Raw genomic sequence first — 16,893 nt, 5'->3', positions numbered from 1 at the left:
GGGTTGGTGATACACTGTCGGCGCCTCTGAACATTACCATCGGCACTTTCCAGGGGACGTGCCTTGGAGCGCTACTGTTCAACATCGCGTCCAACGACATTGCATGTCATGTCCCAACCGAGCTCAATGGTTTCCGTATAACATTTGTTAGATATGCTGACGACACTCAGATCGCAATCACAGGACCCCGTGCTAGGATTTTAGATATGAAAACCTCTCTAGAAAGTGTTTTAAATGTTTTACAAACATGGTTTATGCAAAATGGAATGCTTGTAAACGCGAGCAAAACTGAGATTCTTTTATGCGGGGATAGGCGCCAGCTCAGAGCAATTAGCGTGATTCCCACAATTCGTTTCATGAACCAGGAGCTTCAATGTTCATCCAGCGTTAAGAACCTCGGCGTAATCATGGATCAAACTCTGTCCTGGGAGCTGCATGTGACTCGTGTTACCAGCCGATGCATAGGCGCGGGAGCCGGGGGGGCAGTGGGGGCAGCTTGCCCCCCCAACTCTGGGGCCGTGGGGGCGGTGCCCCCACAGCTTTGAGACGGAATACCACACTTTTTTTTGCAAATGTTTTCTTTTTTTGTTGAAAAAGCCGAGGGGTGAAAAATAAGTGGCCTAAAACCGGTGAGAAAACTAGATTTGGGGGTACCCTAGGTTGACCTCTATTATGGTGTGCCCCCCCAGTCGGAAAGTAGTTCCCGCGCCCCTGAGCCGATGTATAGGTATACTCATTGCTCTTTCACATGTTAAACATATCTTACCGCCTGATGTCTTACCTCGCCTGATCGACGCGCTCGTGTTTTCACATATCCGCTATTGTGTACAAGTTTATGGCAGTGCTAACCTGACTGTGATTGCGAAAGTACAAAAAGTGTTTAATCTCGCCGCTAGAGTGCTGTCAGGCCGCCGCAAATACGATCACATATCAGATGTACTTCGCGATTTGGAATGGCTAGATGCTCAACAGTTTGTGAAATTCTCTGACATATGTTTGCTTCATAAGATTTTGACGAGCGGTGAACCATGTGCAATTCGATCTAGTCTTTCATACAATCATGAGACCATCCATCGTACAACTCGACAGTCAGATCACTTGAACCCAGGACGTGCTCATAACAACCATGGAAAGAGACTTTTTACATATCGTGCCGCTAGCCTATACAACCAATTCGTTATCAGTGAAAACATCGATGTCACTTCAATACGCATGCTTAAACGCCAGGTTCGTGCCGCGATTTACCGTGTGTGATTATCCTGTATGACGACGGTCTATGAATAGCCCAGTCAGTGGCGTATTCAGGATCTTGAAAAGGGGGAGGCCAAACCTGCTCAAGGGGCCCCACCCTTACCTTAGGGGCCCCAGTAGTGGCGTACTTATCCCACGCCCAGGTGCGGTTCTTTGCCACTTTCACCATGTGAGGGAGCCTTTTTAAGCACACTCGGCAATCTAAAAAAGAAAAACGTGAAAAGGCCATGGATATCAATAGCTCTGTACCGTATGTAGTGTACAATTTATTTCAGCAGTAGGCATACAGTTTTTTTTTTTTGCTTTGGTCGTCGCCGGGGCCACTAAAGATTATCAAAAGCAAAATGTTTTGTCAACTTCTTTAGGATTGTAACATTTTTCAAGGGGCAGATGTCAATCTCTTAAGGCTGAAACAGACTCTTTCCGCGTTCAGGAACTCGCATGCGAGATTGCGAGAGCCTATTCAAATCTACTATTATAAATCTTAAAAAGTCCGCCGCCCACGCCGCCGCCGTCGGGGTTACTCCCTAAAAGGCTTATTGCGGCGCCGTCGATTGACGCAGGATGGTGAAATTTTTACCACTCGTGGGTCACGTAAATAAACAGGTCGTATTAGATTTTGGGCACGATTCGGCCGGGGGTGCGCCCGTGGCGCGTGCTCATGTGCGCCATAGGGTTAACATTAAAAACGGCAAAAACAGGCTATTGCTCGGGAACGGTAAGGGCTACGGGGCTGAAATTTTCACGCAAAGTCGAGCGCGTGCACTCATTTGTCGTATTAAATTTTCGACGGTGTGGGTTCAGCGGTGTGCACGTGGTGGGGCCGCGACCGGTGCCGAGCAGAAGGCACGTGCTTTAGGTTCAGTTGTTCGCTTAAAACTGAGTGAAAAGCATCAGAGCCGGGAGGTCGTTGAACTTTGACAATGAATACCGGCGCCGGGCACCGCTCGCCAAGGGGATCACCAGTAAATACAATAAATTTGTTTTTGCAATATCTCAGCCGTTTCTGGGCCGATTTAGCTGAAACTTGGACTGTTGGTGGTAGTGTAGTTTAGGGTAGGGCAGGGTAGGTTAGGGTAGGGTAGGGACGGGTAGGGTAGGGTAGTGTAGGGGTAGGGTAGGGTAGGGTAGGAGGGTAGGGTAGGGTAGGGTAGGGTAGGGTAGGGTAAGGGTAGGGTAGGGTATGGTATGGTATGGTAGGGTAGGGTAGGGTAGGGTAGGGTAGTGTAGGGGTAGGGTAGGGGTAGGGTAGGGTAGGGCAGGGGTAGGGTAGGGTAGGGTAGGGTAGGGTATGGTAGGGTAGTGTAAGGGTAGGGTAGGGTAGTGTAAGGGTAGGGTAGGGTAGGGTAGGGTAGGGCAGTGTAGGGGTAGGGTAGGGTAGGGTAGGGTAGGTAAGGGTAATTTAGGGGTAGGATTAGGGTAGGGTAGGGTAGGGTAGGGTAAGGGTAGGGTAGGGTAGGGTAGTGTAAGGGTAGGGTAGGGTAGGGTAGGGTAGGGTATGGTAGGGTATGGTAGGGTAGGGTAGGGTAGTGTAGGGGTAGGGTAGGGTAGGGGTAGGGTAGGGTAGGGTAGGGTAGGGTAGGGTAGGGTAGGGTTGAATTGAGTAAAATCCTAACTTACAAAGGACTCGAACAACTCGCATGCATCACTATCATACTTTACAGTTCAATTAAAAGCAGTTTCCCAGTTCTTCACAAATAATACCAATAAAAATGCAAGCTTCTACACCCAAACTAATGCACCCGTTAATCATACATATCAAAACATACAGCTATCGCGTAAACCTGTACCTCTAGTCTACTATTATAAATCTTAAAAAGTTCGCCGCCGCCGTCGGGGTTACTCCCTAAAAGGCTTATTGCGGCGCCGTCGATTGACGCAGGGGGGTGAAATTTTGACGACTTGTGGGTCACGTAATTGAACAGGTCGTATTAAATTTTGGGCACGATGCGGCCGGGGGTGCGCCCGTGGCGCGTGCTCATGTGCGCCATAGGGTTAGCATTAGAATCGACAAAAACAGGCCATTGCTCGGGAACGGTAAGGGCTACAGGGGTGAAATTTTCATACCAAGTCGAGCGCGTGCACTCATTTGTCGTATTAAATTTTCGAGGGTGTGGGTTCAGCGGTGTGCACGTGGTGGGGCCGCGACCGGCGCCGATCAGAGGGCACGTGCTTTAGGCTCAGTTGTTCGCTTAGAAAACTGAGTGAAAAGCATCAGAGCCAACGAAGGCCGACACAAGGCACCGCTCGCCAAGGGGATTCGCCAGTAAATACAATTAATTTGTTTTTGCAATATCTCAGCCGTTTCTGGGCCGATTTAGCTGAAACTTGGACTGTCGGTGGTAGTGTAGGGTAGGGTAGTGTAGGGTAGGGTAGGGTAGGATAGGGTAGGGGATTGTAGGGTAGGGTTGGGTAGGGGATTGTAGGGTAGGGTAGGGGATTGTAGGGGATTGTAGGGTAGGGTAGGGTAGGGTAGGGTAGGGTAGGGTAGGGTAGGGTAGGGTAGAGTTAGGTAGGGTAGAGTTAGGTAGGGTAGGGTAGGGTAGGGTAGGGTAGGGTAAGGTAGGGTAGGGTAGGGTAGTGTAAGGGTAGGGTATGGTAGGGTAGGGTAGGTTAGTGTACGAGTAGGGTAGGGTAGGGTAGGAGTAGGGTAGGGGTAGGGTAGGGAAGGGTAGTGTAAGGCTAGGGTATGGTAGGGTAGGGTAGGGTAGGGTAGGTTAGTGTACGAGTAGGGTAGGGTAGGGTAGGAGTAGGGTAGGGGTAGGGTAGGGAAGGGTAGTGTAAGGCTAGGGTATGGTAGGGTAGGGTAGGGTAGTGTAAGGGTAGGGTAGGGTAGGGTAGGGTAGGGTAGGGTAGGGTAGTGGAAAGGTAGGGTAGGGTAGGGTAGGGTAGGGTAGGGTAGGAGTAGGGTAGGGTAGGAGTAGGGTAGGAGTAGGGTAGGGTAGGGTAGGGTAGGGTAGGTAGGGTAGGGTAGGGTAGTGGTAAGGTAGGGTAGGGTAGTGTAGTGTAGGGGTAGGGTAGGGTAGGGTAGGGTAGGGTATGGTAGGGCAGTGTAGTGTAGGGGTAGGGTAGGGTAGGGTAGGGTAGGGTAGGGTAGGGTAGGGTAGGGTAGGGTAGGGTAGGATTGCGTTCAGTAACATCTTAACTTACAAAGGGCTCGAAGAACTCGCATGCATCACCATCATAGTTCATACTTTACAGTTCAATTAAAAGCAGTTACCCACTTCTACAAAAATCATACCAATAAAAATGCAAGTTTCTACACCCAAACTAATGCATCCGTTAATCATACATATCAAAACATGCAGTTATCGCGTAAACCTGTACCTCTAGTCTATATTATAAATCCTAAAAAGTCCGCCGCCCACGCCGCCGTCGGGGTTACTCCCTAAAAGGCTTATTGCAAAGCCGTCGATTGACGCAGGATGGTGAAATTTTTACCAGTCGTGGGTCACGTAAATGAACAGGTCGTATTAAATTTTGGGCACGATGCGGCCGGGGGTGCGCCCGTGGCGCGTGCTCATGTGCGCCATAGGGTTAGCATTAGAATCGGCAAAAACAGGCTATTGCTCGGAAACGGTAAGGGCTACGGGGGTGAAATTTTCATGCCAAGTCGAGCGCGTGCATTCATTTGTCGTATTAAATTTTCGAGGGTGTGGGTTCAGCGGTGTGCACGTGGTGGGGCCGCGACCGGCGCCGAGCAGAGGGCACGTGCTTTAGGCTCAGTTGTTCGCTTAAAAACTGAGTCAAAAGCATCAGAGCTGGGAGGTCGTTGACCTTTGACAACGAAGGCCGACACAAGGCACCGCTCGCCAAGGGGATTCGCCAGTAAATACAATTAATTTGTTTCTGTAATATCTCAGCCGTTTCTGGGCCGATTTAGCTGAAACTTGGACTGTCGGTGGCAGTGTAGGGTAGGGTAGGGTATACGGTAGGGTAGGGTAGTGTAGGGTAGGAGTAGGGGTAGGGTAGGAGTAGGGTAGGGTAGGTTAGGGTAGGGTAGGGTAGGGTAGGGGTAGGGTAGGGTAGGGTATGGTAGGTTAGGGTAGTGTAGGGTAGGGTAGGATAGGGTAAGGGTAGGGTAGGGTAGGATAGGGTAGGGTAGGGTAAGGTAGGGTAGGGTAGGGTAGTAGGGTAGGGTAAGGTAGGGTAGGGTAGGGTGGGAAGGGTAGGGTAGGGTAGGGTATGGTGGGGTAGGGTAGCGTAGGGTAGGGTAGAGTTAAGTAGGGTAGAATTAGGTAGGGTAGGGTAGGGTAGGGTAGGGTATAGTATGGTAGGTTAGGGTAGTAGGGTAGGGTAGGGTAGGGTAGTAGGGTAGGGTAGTAGGGTAGGGCAGGGTAGGGTAGTAGGGTAGGGTAGGGTAGGGTAGGGTAGGGTAGGGTAGGGTAGGGTAGGGTAGGGTAGGGTAGGGAAGGGTAGGGTAGGGTAGGGTAGGGTAGTGTAGGGTTAGGGTAGGGTAGTGTAGGGTAGGGTAGGGTAGGGTAGGGTAGGGTAGGGTAGTGTAAGGGTAGGGTAGGGTAGGGTAGGGTAGGGGTAGGGTAGGGTAGGGTAGGGTAGGGTAGGGTAGGGTAGGGTAGGGTAGGGGTAGGGTAGGGTAGGGTAGGGTAGTGTAGGGTAGGTTAGTGTAAGGTAGGGTAGGGTAGGGTAGGGTAGGGTAGGGGTAGGGTTAAGTTCAAAAAGGGCCTAACATACAAAACACTTGAACACCCCGCACATATCACCAACCCTTACAGTTTAATTAAAAACAGCTACCCAAATCTATCCAAATAATACATCTAAAAATACAAGTCAATCACCCAAACTAATGCACCCGTAACATAACATAAATCAAAACATACAGTTATCGCGTAAACCTGTACCTCTAGTACATTATAATTCTTCCCGCATCAATCGCATCCGGGAGGTGCGTGCGATTGATGCGAGCGTGCTTCCATGTATTGGAATAGGCTCTCGCATGCGATTTCCTGACTGCGGAAAGAGTCTGTTTCAGGCATTAGTATCTTGCGCTGGTTGAGGGCACTCTTAACTTTAGAAGGACCCGACTCGGGTTGAACTCTGATCTAGACTCTGATGGCTTTATGTCGCCCACATTGGCCTCACTCCGACCTCTGAAGGCTCATTCTGGCCTCTGAAAGCCCCACACCGGCAACAGAGTGAACCACGCTGGCCTCCGGGCCCCATAATGACCTCAGGAGGAGACCCATGCTATGGCTGACCTCAGGCTCCCCCCTTCCGCTGGCTCTTGGGAGTCTTTGAGTCAGTCTGACGACCCTACGTCGCTCTCGAACCCACGCCGGTCTCTAGAAGCCCATGATGCCCCCTGAGGGTCCCACGCCGGCCTTTAAGGGCCACTCCTACCTCAGGAGGCTCAAACATGCATAAGATCTGAAAAGTGGCTGCCGAGGCCCACGAGGTGGCCACTAATGGCCCGAAGTCAGCCTATGAAGGCCCATGCTGGCTTCTTCTGAGGGTCCAGCACCAGCCTCTAAAGTCTAAAGTCAGATGACAGATGACCCCACGCTGGTCACAGAGTGCTCCACACTGGCCTAAAAGGGCTCCACATTGTCTTCAGAGGGCCCCAAGCTAGTCTCGGTGGCCAATGGGCCTCAATCTGACCTAAGAAGGTCCCATGACGCTGGGCTTAAAAGACCCCACGCTGGACATAGACGGCCCCATGCTGGACATATAGGGTCCCACACTGGCCTTACAAGGCCCCACGCTGGCCTTAGAAGGCCCCACACTGGCCTTAGAAGATCCCACAATGGCCTTAGAAGGCCCCACGCTGGTCTTAGAGGGCTAAGCGCTGACTCCTTGGGGCTCTACACCAGCGTCAAAGGATCCCACGCTCGAGTCTAAGCTTATTTATGGCCGCCAAAGCGACCTCTGAGGGCCCACGCTAGCCTCTGGGGGCTCGGCCTTGGCCTCTGAGGGCCTATGAGGGCCATCAAATGGCGTTTTAAGATAGTTTGACGCAGTTTGACTTGCTGCTTGGGCCAGTACTTTGGATGAGGCCCTGAAGGTTGTTTCTCTTGGGACACTCAAGCAGGCACGTAGCCAGGATTTCGCCCAGGAGGGGGCCGCCTGCTCTCAAAGGGGCCCACTGGTCACCCGGATGCCGCCGTCAACCCAGACAGGGGCGTATCCAAAACCTTTCGATGAGGGGATTGGGCACAATGGGTCCGGTCCCCCTTGCAGACGGGTACCTCTGTCTGTCTGCCTGTCTGTCTGTCTGTCTTAGCCCTGAGAAAATGTGCAAAATTGGCAGATAAAAGTATTATTTTTTGCTTGAGAAGTGTGCATAAAATACACGGTATTTTATGAGGAAGTGAAGCGAACGAGCGCCTCAGAGTCACCTGCATTAGTCCCTCAGAGGTGTCGGTGAAAGGCCGTCAGATGCGCTGGTGTGGGGTCCTCACAGGCGCCGTTGTGAGGGCCTTAGGGCTTAGAGGCACTGGTGGGGGCCATCAATTAGGCGTGTGTGGGGCCCTGAAAGTTAATGGTGGCCCTTCATAGGCCGGCAAGGGACCCTCAGAGGTCGGTAAGAGGCCCTCAGAGTCGCTGGTAAGTGACCGTCAGATGCATAGGGCGCTGCAGTGCATAGGGCCCTCGGAGGCGCCGGTGTGGGGGCTCTCAGAGCCGCCGATGTAGGCCCTTAAGAGGCACTGGTGTGGGGCCCTTAGAGGTGGCAGTGGGGGCCTTCGCAGGCGCCGTTGTAAGGGCCCTCAGAAACACCAGTGTGGGCCGTGGGGCCATAGCAAACGGGTATGGGGCCTTTACAGCTGATCCCTTATTGGACGGCAAGAGCCCTCAGGGCCGGCAAGGTCCATCAGAACCTGGCGTGAGGCCCTTCTGGAGATAAGTGTGGCTACACAAGAGCCCATGGGGTGTTCTCACAAGCCCTGTGGTCTCCTCTTCAGTTGAAGCGATGCCAGCGCGGGCCCTCTGTCGCCAATTGGCACCGCAGGGCCTCTCGGGCGCGAGGGGACCCTAATCCCTATAACGGACACGTGCCCCCTCGCCCCTGGCCATACCATTGAATCTGAGTGATAAAGGGCCGTTCAGGTAATCAGGGGCCTCTCACGTGACCAGGGGCCTTACAATTGACCAGGGACTTTCAATTGACAAGGGGTCTTTCAATTGACCAGGGGTCTTTCAATTGACCAGGGGCCCACCAGGTGACCAGGGGACCCTCTGATAACCAGGGGACGGTTATACCAGGGGCTCCACGGGTAACTAAGGGCCTTTATGTGACTGCAGGGGCCCTTCATATAACCAGGTACTCCCCGGGTAAACATGGGCTCTTCAGGTGACGAGGGTTTCTTCAGATCACTGGCCAGGGGATCAGGTGCCCCTCAGGTAGCTAGGGGCCCCTGATTAGATAGATAACTAGGGGACCCTCATATACCAAGAGGCCCCACTGGTAACCAGGGGCCTCTCAGATAATCAGTGGCTCTCAGGCAATCACGGGCCCCTTAGGTAGTCAGGGGCCCCTCAGGTAAGCAGGGGCGCTCAGGAAACCAGGGGCCCCTCAGATAACCAGGGGCCCCTCAGATAACCAGGGCCCCTCAGGTAACCAGGGCCCCCGTAGCCAGGGCCCTTCAGGTAACCAGGAGTTCTTCAGATAACCGGGGACCAATCAGGTAACCAGGCCCCCTCAGATAACCAGGGGCCACTTAGGTAACCAGGGGCCACTCAGGTAACCAGGGCCCCTCAGATAACCAGGGACCCTCAGGTGACCAGGGGGACCGTCAGGTAACCAGGGCGTCCCTCAGGGCCCCCATGGCCCCCTTGTGTACATCATTGCACTCAAGTGACCCAAAGGGCCCACTTGCATGTTTGATGCCAAAGGGGGAGGCCATGGCCTCTTGGCCTCCCCCCTGGATACGCCACTGATAGCCCTGTACTGTGGAATGACCGGATTATGTGAAATAAATAAATAAATAAAAAGCGAAGATAACCAACAACTTGCATGAGTCGTTATATTCAATAAAAACCTGACCCTTATAAAACAAAAACAAGCGATTATAAGTTGGTAGCACAAAGGCCTATAACCATCAAATCGCAGTGCTGACTGTATGAGGGAGATATTACATACCAACTCCGGGCGGATCCTTCTCCGAGGTTCCGCCACTCCTGTGTGATACGACCGGCACCGGGGAGCCCATTCCGCCCCCATTCCGCCCACGCGGACAGCCCATTCCGCCCAGCCCACTTACTGGCGGAGTGGCGGTCCCTGGAGACCCCAGTCCGGGAGAGGGATGGTCGGCGCCGGCGGCAGTGACCCGGCTGACCCTAATGTCATATCGCCGCTCCCCCTGGGGACCGGCAGCCCACCCGGGTCACGTAGATCACCGGGAACGGCCCGTCGGACCGGGCCGTCGGACCGGGTCGGGCTCAGCTAACGTGGCACTGGTGATTTGAATGAGCGATATTTCACGACGCCAGGTGGCTGGTTAATGGACGGGCGCCATCAGCCGCCGCGCCGCCCCAACGAGGCCCACCACTCTTGTTCATGGAGCTGGTGTCTGGCGGGGTCGACAGCGGCCTGCTCGGCGGTGAAGGAAACACATTCCGGGAATGACTCACTGACAGCGGCCCCATTAGCTGTGAGACGCAGTGAGGCCCCCCTAAACCTGCAGTGTACATCCAGAGATAGCGAGACTACCGGCAGCGACTTTATGAAGCTATGCATATATAAAGCTCCGAGCTACGCGTTTATGCAAACGGAACCTCTCTGCGTTGGCGTGGTCGGCTAAGACGAAATGCCAATTAAAAAAAAAAAGAATACTGAAACTTTATATATGCAAATTACGATCACAGTAGTATGCAATGGTCATTGATAATGGAAAATGTTCCTCGAGCAATGTAAAATCGTTGCTTCATTTAAACAATAAACATAATAAAAATACAACTTTATAAAACGAAAAATAGAAGTAACTAATCTTAGCGGCCAAAGGCACACTTTCAAAAACAAACGCGGTATCGTTTGATATATGAAAGTCGTTTAGTATCTTATAAGTCGTTATTCAAAATCTACATAAGGCTAATCAACAACCTAAATCGAATGGCCTGAATGGCATGTAACAAAGGTGGAACTGTGACCCATTGTACTATAACCGCTAACCCAATTTACACCTGTTTGGTTTTTTGTTGTAGTTTTTGTTACACCTGTCCCGTGGCCCTGATCCCATTCAGCAAGAGCAGGTGTTCTATAGCACCTGTGACAACACTTCAGCTCCCTCTGTATCGTTCACAACTCAAACACTCGAACAATCGACCGAAGACCGCCACGGGTCCAAACACGTCCACACTCCGCAGCGGCGTCTCGAGTTTCAGCACACAGGCCCGGTGAGCTGTCAGGGCCGCGGCGGCCGTTCGACACTTTCCTAAATGGACTCTCCGACGCGTGCTTTGAGAGAAATTGAAGACAAACGGAGCCAAGTGGAGCTTTTACACTTTTCATTGGCACTTTGGTATCTAAGTAAACCTACAAATGTCTCTGAAAATATTTCCTTGGTTCCCTTCTCTATCTTCCAAAATGTATTGAAAATAATGGTCGATTATAAACCTACTTCAATGGTTCACTGAAAATTTCAGCTGGTTGACTTAGCTCATTTCTCATTAAAGCCACAACCGATTGACCGGTAGAGCCTGAACTTTCCGGCTGACAATGGTCCACCTGAAGCCCATTTGACAGAAGTGAACTCGCCTCGCCCACGCATACTATGACCTTTGACCCGGGACAACCCTGAGCCCGGTGGACATGTGTAATCCGATTTACAGAATTAGCTTGCCGGCAGCTCCACACTCCACATGCACCCTGCACAGCCACACATGGGTCACGCCGTCGGGGGAATGTGAGCTCGTAGTGAAGAATTACCTACGACAACTTCCGTGTAGTATGGCAATCTTAGCTCACGATCGTGCGACGGGCACCCAGTGTCCGTATTTAATGATCGATTGCTGCACAAATACGCTGTGATAACTGAGCTCGCACTCTTCAGAGGACATTAATGAGAAAAGATATGAGCCGGTAAATACATCTGGATCTACGCTACATGTTGGCATGTGGCACTACAGCGCTTTGGGTGATGGTTCAAGACTGTCCTTGTTGGCGATGTTGCAGTGCCCTGAGGATCGAATGACCCATCAGTAGTGATGCCGCAAAGCCGAAGACCACAGAACCAATCGAAAGTGATGTGGCGGAGCTCCGAAGGCTGAAGGACGTATCTTCGGATGGGATGTTGGGCTGCTGAGTACCAAAGAAACTAGAAACCTCCGGTGGTGACAGTGCCGGCAGCCCCCTGCCCTCCTCCGCGAAGGACCTACTTATGGGTATTTACTATTTACAACAGTGCACCCCCTCTCCTCCCGGACCCACCGATGGTGGTGACCACGGTGGCCGAGAAGAAGAAGCTCTGGCCGAAGCTCCAGTTGGAGCCGGTGGAGATGTTCTTGGAGGCCGATACGCCGCGGTTGTTGGCGAGCACCACCTCCGTGATGAGGTCCTCCAGGGCCGACTCTGCCGGCAGAGGGACGCGTCAGAGCGGGCTGTGAATGAACCTCAACTGTGTGGAGGCTAGTGATGTCAATTACGGAAAATCGGAATATCGATACCAAACCAAATACCAACCAAACCGTAGAGAAATACCAAAAACCAAACCAACTTGGGAACATGAGGAAAATACCAATTTTTTACATATTTCTTAGCCTCTTAAACATTAGCGATGGTTCATGACACCAACAAAATACCGAACACATTAGGATTGAAATACCAAATACCGAGTTGGTATCGGTTTGGTATCGGTATACCAAAAAGTTGGTATCCGATTGACATCTCTAGTGGAGGCCCTCCAGTGAAGACCCAGAGCGGGATGACAGTATATCACATCTGTGGCGACTCCAGCGCCGGCGCGAGGATATGTAACGGAGCGGGCCTTAGATATCGCGTCGGCAGCTTAGGATACTCGGCACAGTTGTCAAGAAGTCATGTATATGCTTGACCATACTGGATGTGAGCAGCACAGTTAATTGTATGAAAGTGTATTATGAGAAGACCTTGTATACTGCCTACTGCTGGTGAACAAATTATTTTGCATTCTTCAAAGGCGTCATATTATTTCCTTCACTCCAAAGCAAACTGGAATATCATCCGATTTATATATTTTTCCAGTCGACCTCAAGTCGAGCAGACTTGTGGGAAAATAGCTGATGAGAAGACCCTAACATTGGAGATAGGTGCTAAGACCTCAAATCCAAAACGACGCTTTACCTTGACTTGATTCATATACAAAAGCAATGGCACTTCTCCTCCGTTAAAAAGAAGAGACCAACGACAGCGTACAGGAATGTGAAAGCGTATTCTTGAATGACTAACCATTTTTTGTACGTAGTAATAAAGCATCGGTATAGGTCGCGAAGCCTTTGAAAGCAGAAATTTAGCTTATAAAATCCCTGTCAGGTACATCTTACAGCTTCCCCTTTTTTTACAAACACTTAACAGGAAACTGCACGCTTGTCTTGCAGCTTGACTCGTTACTGTCAGTGAGTCTAAATAAACATTGAAAGTAGAGAGCTTCACCCTACAAATTGCGGTAACTTACCACTTCTGCAGATTTCTGCAGATTTATTGCCCACTCTATGAGTGTTTTCGCTCCCACTAATGGCAAGGCAAGCGATTTCCCAAATCAGTTTGATGTACTTGCTTGCAGTTACGTCAAAACTTTCCACATTTCGGACCTGAAAGTAGGTTTGTCCACCAATCGAGTGGAACAACGCATTGAAGCACTGATTCTGAGGCCGCCACTGAGGAAGCCAACTAGGAGCATAAACCGGTCGCCTGGCCAAGTTCCGTGGCCTAATCGGCCGTCCGAGATTTGTTCAGAGCTGTTGGTCGGGGTTGGGCGCGGCTACGTCTGCAGTCCTAAGGCCAGTGACTGCAGTCAGTGCGCTAACTTCAACTGAAACTCGGACTCTCCGCAGAGCCAGACGAGGGTGACAGAAGGGATAACTGTCCGTACAGCATTTCGGACAACGGCCCCACGACAAAGTATCACTCGTGCATAAGGAGTAAAGGGTAATTTAGGGCGGCGAGTGTGCGTTATGTGATTGAGTTAGCATTTGTCTTCAAGGGTCTTCAAGTTACGGGTCGAGGGAGGCTAGAAGTTGATGTTTTATGGTAAAGTTCAGCGTCGTGTGCTATGGTATGTTATGTATGTATTGCATAATGCATATCAAATGTGCCTGGACTGGAATATTGAAATTTGTGTAATTCACCTAATTCGTGCTATAGCATAGGTCGGAAATGAGAAAAATGTCATATCCTTTCCGTTGTCAATCTTACATCAAATCGCAACGAAAAAAATTTGCTTGCATCTTAAGCCCATAGCTCATTCATATCAGCATGTAACATCTTTAAAATAAACTTATAGGACCCGAAAGCTGATGGTTTGTGCACGATTCCCCATAATGACCCGCAGCAGTATTTATGGCCTTGCCCACAGCTAAGTACAGGTAATTAATTACCCACATTGTCCCTCGCGCTCCCTTCTTACATCCGACAGCTCTCTCCCTGCCACTCCCTCCCTCTCCCCTGCCGCTTCTCTCTCTCCCTGCCACTCCCTCCCTCTCCCTGCCGGTCCTCCCTCTCCCCCGCCGCTCTTCCCTCTCCCCTGCCGCTCCTCCCTCTCCCTTGTCGCTCCTCCCTCTCCCCTATCATTCCCTCCCTCTCCCTGCCGCTCCTCCCTCTCCCTGCCGCTCCTCCCTCTCCCTGCCGCTCCTCCCTCTCCCCTGCTACTCCCTCCCTCTCCCCTGCCGCTCCTTCCCTCTCCCCGTCGGACGCACCTGGCACACACTGATTATCCTCCAGGAACTGGCTGATGCGCTCGTTCAGTTGGCTCCGCAGTCTGTCCTCTGCGGGTTGCTCCAGAAACGAGAACACGGCGGCGCCGGCTGCCAGCCACGCCACGTATAGACACGTGCCCAACAGCAGCAGGCACGTGCTGCGCCGCAGGCACAAACAGCGGCGCACGTGCGCACGTGGCGCGCCCGAACGCGAGTCGTCCAGCGGCACGTAGTGACCCGTCGCCATCGAGAGCTGGTCGTGCATGGTACGGGAAGAGTCCGTCTGGGAGGTATGAAGTTTTAACTGCCGATGCCCTGAATCCTCTCCTAGTGAAGCAGCTCAACTTGAGGACACCACACCTGGTTAGGCGGAGTGAGACGGCATCCAACAGAGCCGTGCCGATCGGATCAGACTCGAGTGGCCCCTCGTGATTAGCACTCGGGTGTGACAGTCCTCCAATGGTTCTTGTGCATGCACGGAGTCACAGCAGCAATACACGGCCGGCCTGGGTCTCACCCGCCCGCCAACTAGAGCCTCTCAGGTGCTATCGTGTGGTCACTTGCAGATAACAGCGGGCTCTCAGAGCACACACACAACGACCAGCCGTTTTCGATGACGTCACTGAGGTCTCTGAGAATGACGTCACTGTTCGGTGCTCACTGCAAAGCTTCAGGCACTAAGCCTGGCCAATAACGCCGTCTTCACACGTCGTCACAGCAGTGAAGTTGCGCTTTCCTCAGAGCGCTATGGTAGAGGCGTTCCAGCCCTTCATTCACAGAAGCGCTCGGGCTCTTCACTGTTGAGGTGCCGGTGCCTACGGCTGAAGACCCTCACGTGCTACTGACGTGCGACACCGGCAGTGCTCCGCCCACAGACACTCGACACCCGACACCCGACCCGGGCAGTCCGTCTGTCCGTCTGTCTGTGTGTGTGCCGCTGTGTGTGTGTGTGCGGTCCCGCCGCGTCGACACCGTTTTTCCTCCGCGTGAGCCTGGACCGGACCGGTCACGTGACCTGCACCTGAGCCGGGTGATGGGTAACGGGTTACACTGGAGGCTTGGCATGGAGTTTCCGAGGCCTTATAACTTTCGAAGATAATTGGAATGAGGCCGAATGTAATATATGGAAGGAAATGGATGCTCAGTAAAGAGACTTTCGTGTAAAATTTAAGTCACATCTCAAGCACTTTTTGTCGTTCCATCAACTATACTCTGTAGCCAATAAAACACGATTTCGTTCCCACCCGTTCCCGTTGCTCCACTAAGAACACAAGCAAACACAGAGTACAAAACACTGATAAGCTCACTATCGCGCCTAAAGAAACAGCCAAACACGGACACATGTCACAGTAAACCACACGGAGTGAGCGAAGCACTGCAAGAGTTCACGCAATATGCAAGGAAATATTAAGAAAATAGGCAATAAACTTTTCAGTTGCCTGGTGGAATATCAATTAAAACACCTTTCCTAAGAAGGTAAGTAAAAAATGTTGAGGAATCCATTTCCATCAGCTGCATAAGCTTTGCATTTTGTATCGATGAAACCAGGGCACTAAAGATGTAACGTTACGGGAGACAAATTAAACACGTCAAAAAGGCAACTATAGCTACGTTTCCATGACACAATCTAAGCCGATTTTGAAAAAGGATTTGCTCCATCATAGCATTTAGGCGTAATTTGAAAATGTAAATATAGGATTAGGTGCTATAGTTCGTTTTTCTTAAGTTTGCCCCTCACTGTAAACGTCTTTTTGAACACAGCACGAGAATTGCTAGCTGAATTACTGAGAAAACTGGTTGGCGCACATTGTATTGGAGATATGAATAATATTTTCAAAATAAGTTTTGAACACCGACGATGTAACGTTAATGTTAAACGCCGTGCAATTTATTAATTAGTTCAGACATAATTCCTGAGAAGTCGTCTATCACTGTGGAGCTGTAGGTATTGGTAATTACGAGCTATGAGTCTGTGAAATAGTAAACAAATTTGATCAAATTGATCGTCTGTGAAATCTAGTGAAATCAATGTGCGCCAGCCAGTTGTCTCAGTAATTCAGCTAGCAATTCTCGTGCTGTGTTCAAAAAGACGTTTACAGTGAGGGGCAAGGGGGCAAACTTAAGAAAAACGAACTATAGCTAAAACCATATCTACGCGCATTTTTTGCATAAGGTAAATAGTTTCCGAGAAAAACGCACGTGAAATTTCGCTAAATCGATTTAGACGTGTCATGGAAACGTAGTGTATGTGGAGTTTGTCCGTGGCCGTATCCTGTTGTCACGTGGATTGTGGAATCTACACACTACGTAACCAATGCACGTCCAAGCCTAAATGATTTATTTTTGCCAGAAATGTTAAACTCCGGTTAAAATGAAATTCAAATATATAAAGGGACTGACATCAAAACAGGGTCGGGAAATGCACGAATACTTTTAAAACACCTGATAAAATAATAGGTTCTTTTCATGTGATTATTCAAATGAATAAATTCCAACCTTATTGCTACATAACAATGACCTCACTTGAGGTCACGACTGACAGATTGCCGAATCAATCGTAAGAAACAGGTCATAGCTCACACTCCACAGGTTAATGGGTCATGGGTCACAAACACAGGTCATTGTGTCATGGGTCACAAACACAGGTCATCAGGTCAAGGGACACAGATACAGGTCATGGGTCACGGGTCACAAGCACACAGCTCACCGAGTCACAGGCTACCACGCCACATGCCACTACATCTCAGATTACTGAAACCACAAAGACACCGACACGACACAGCTCGGACCGCAAAACAC

The 16,893-nt window shown here is 50.9% G+C and overlaps 1 protein-coding gene across 1 annotated transcript in view; it reads right to left on the bottom strand.

Moving 5' to 3' along the window:
* Window positions 1–15,190, bottom strand: part of LOC122376961 (potassium channel subfamily K member 6-like) — a gene marked incomplete at its 3' end in the record, with an annotated part of 29,381 nt that extends 14,191 nt beyond the window's left edge. Inside the window, exons 1-2 of the mRNA XM_043356937.1 lie at window positions 14,095–15,190; window positions 11,633–11,773 (exon numbers count right to left, since the gene is read on the bottom strand). Of these exons, the coding sequence (XP_043212872.1) occupies window positions 11,633–11,773; window positions 14,095–14,359 (406 nt within the window). The remainder of the gene's footprint in view (window positions 1–11,632; window positions 11,774–14,094) is intronic.
* Window positions 15,191–16,893: the final 1,703 nt, after the last annotated feature.

The sequence above is a fragment of the Amphibalanus amphitrite genome, unplaced genomic scaffold, assembly GCF_019059575.1.
Source record: "Amphibalanus amphitrite isolate SeventyFive unplaced genomic scaffold, NRLGWU_Aamphi_draft 002427F_arrow, whole genome shotgun sequence".
NCBI lineage: Eukaryota > Metazoa > Arthropoda > Thecostraca > Balanomorpha > Balanidae > Amphibalanus > Amphibalanus amphitrite.
This window is presented reverse-complemented; position numbering and strand designations above follow the sequence as displayed.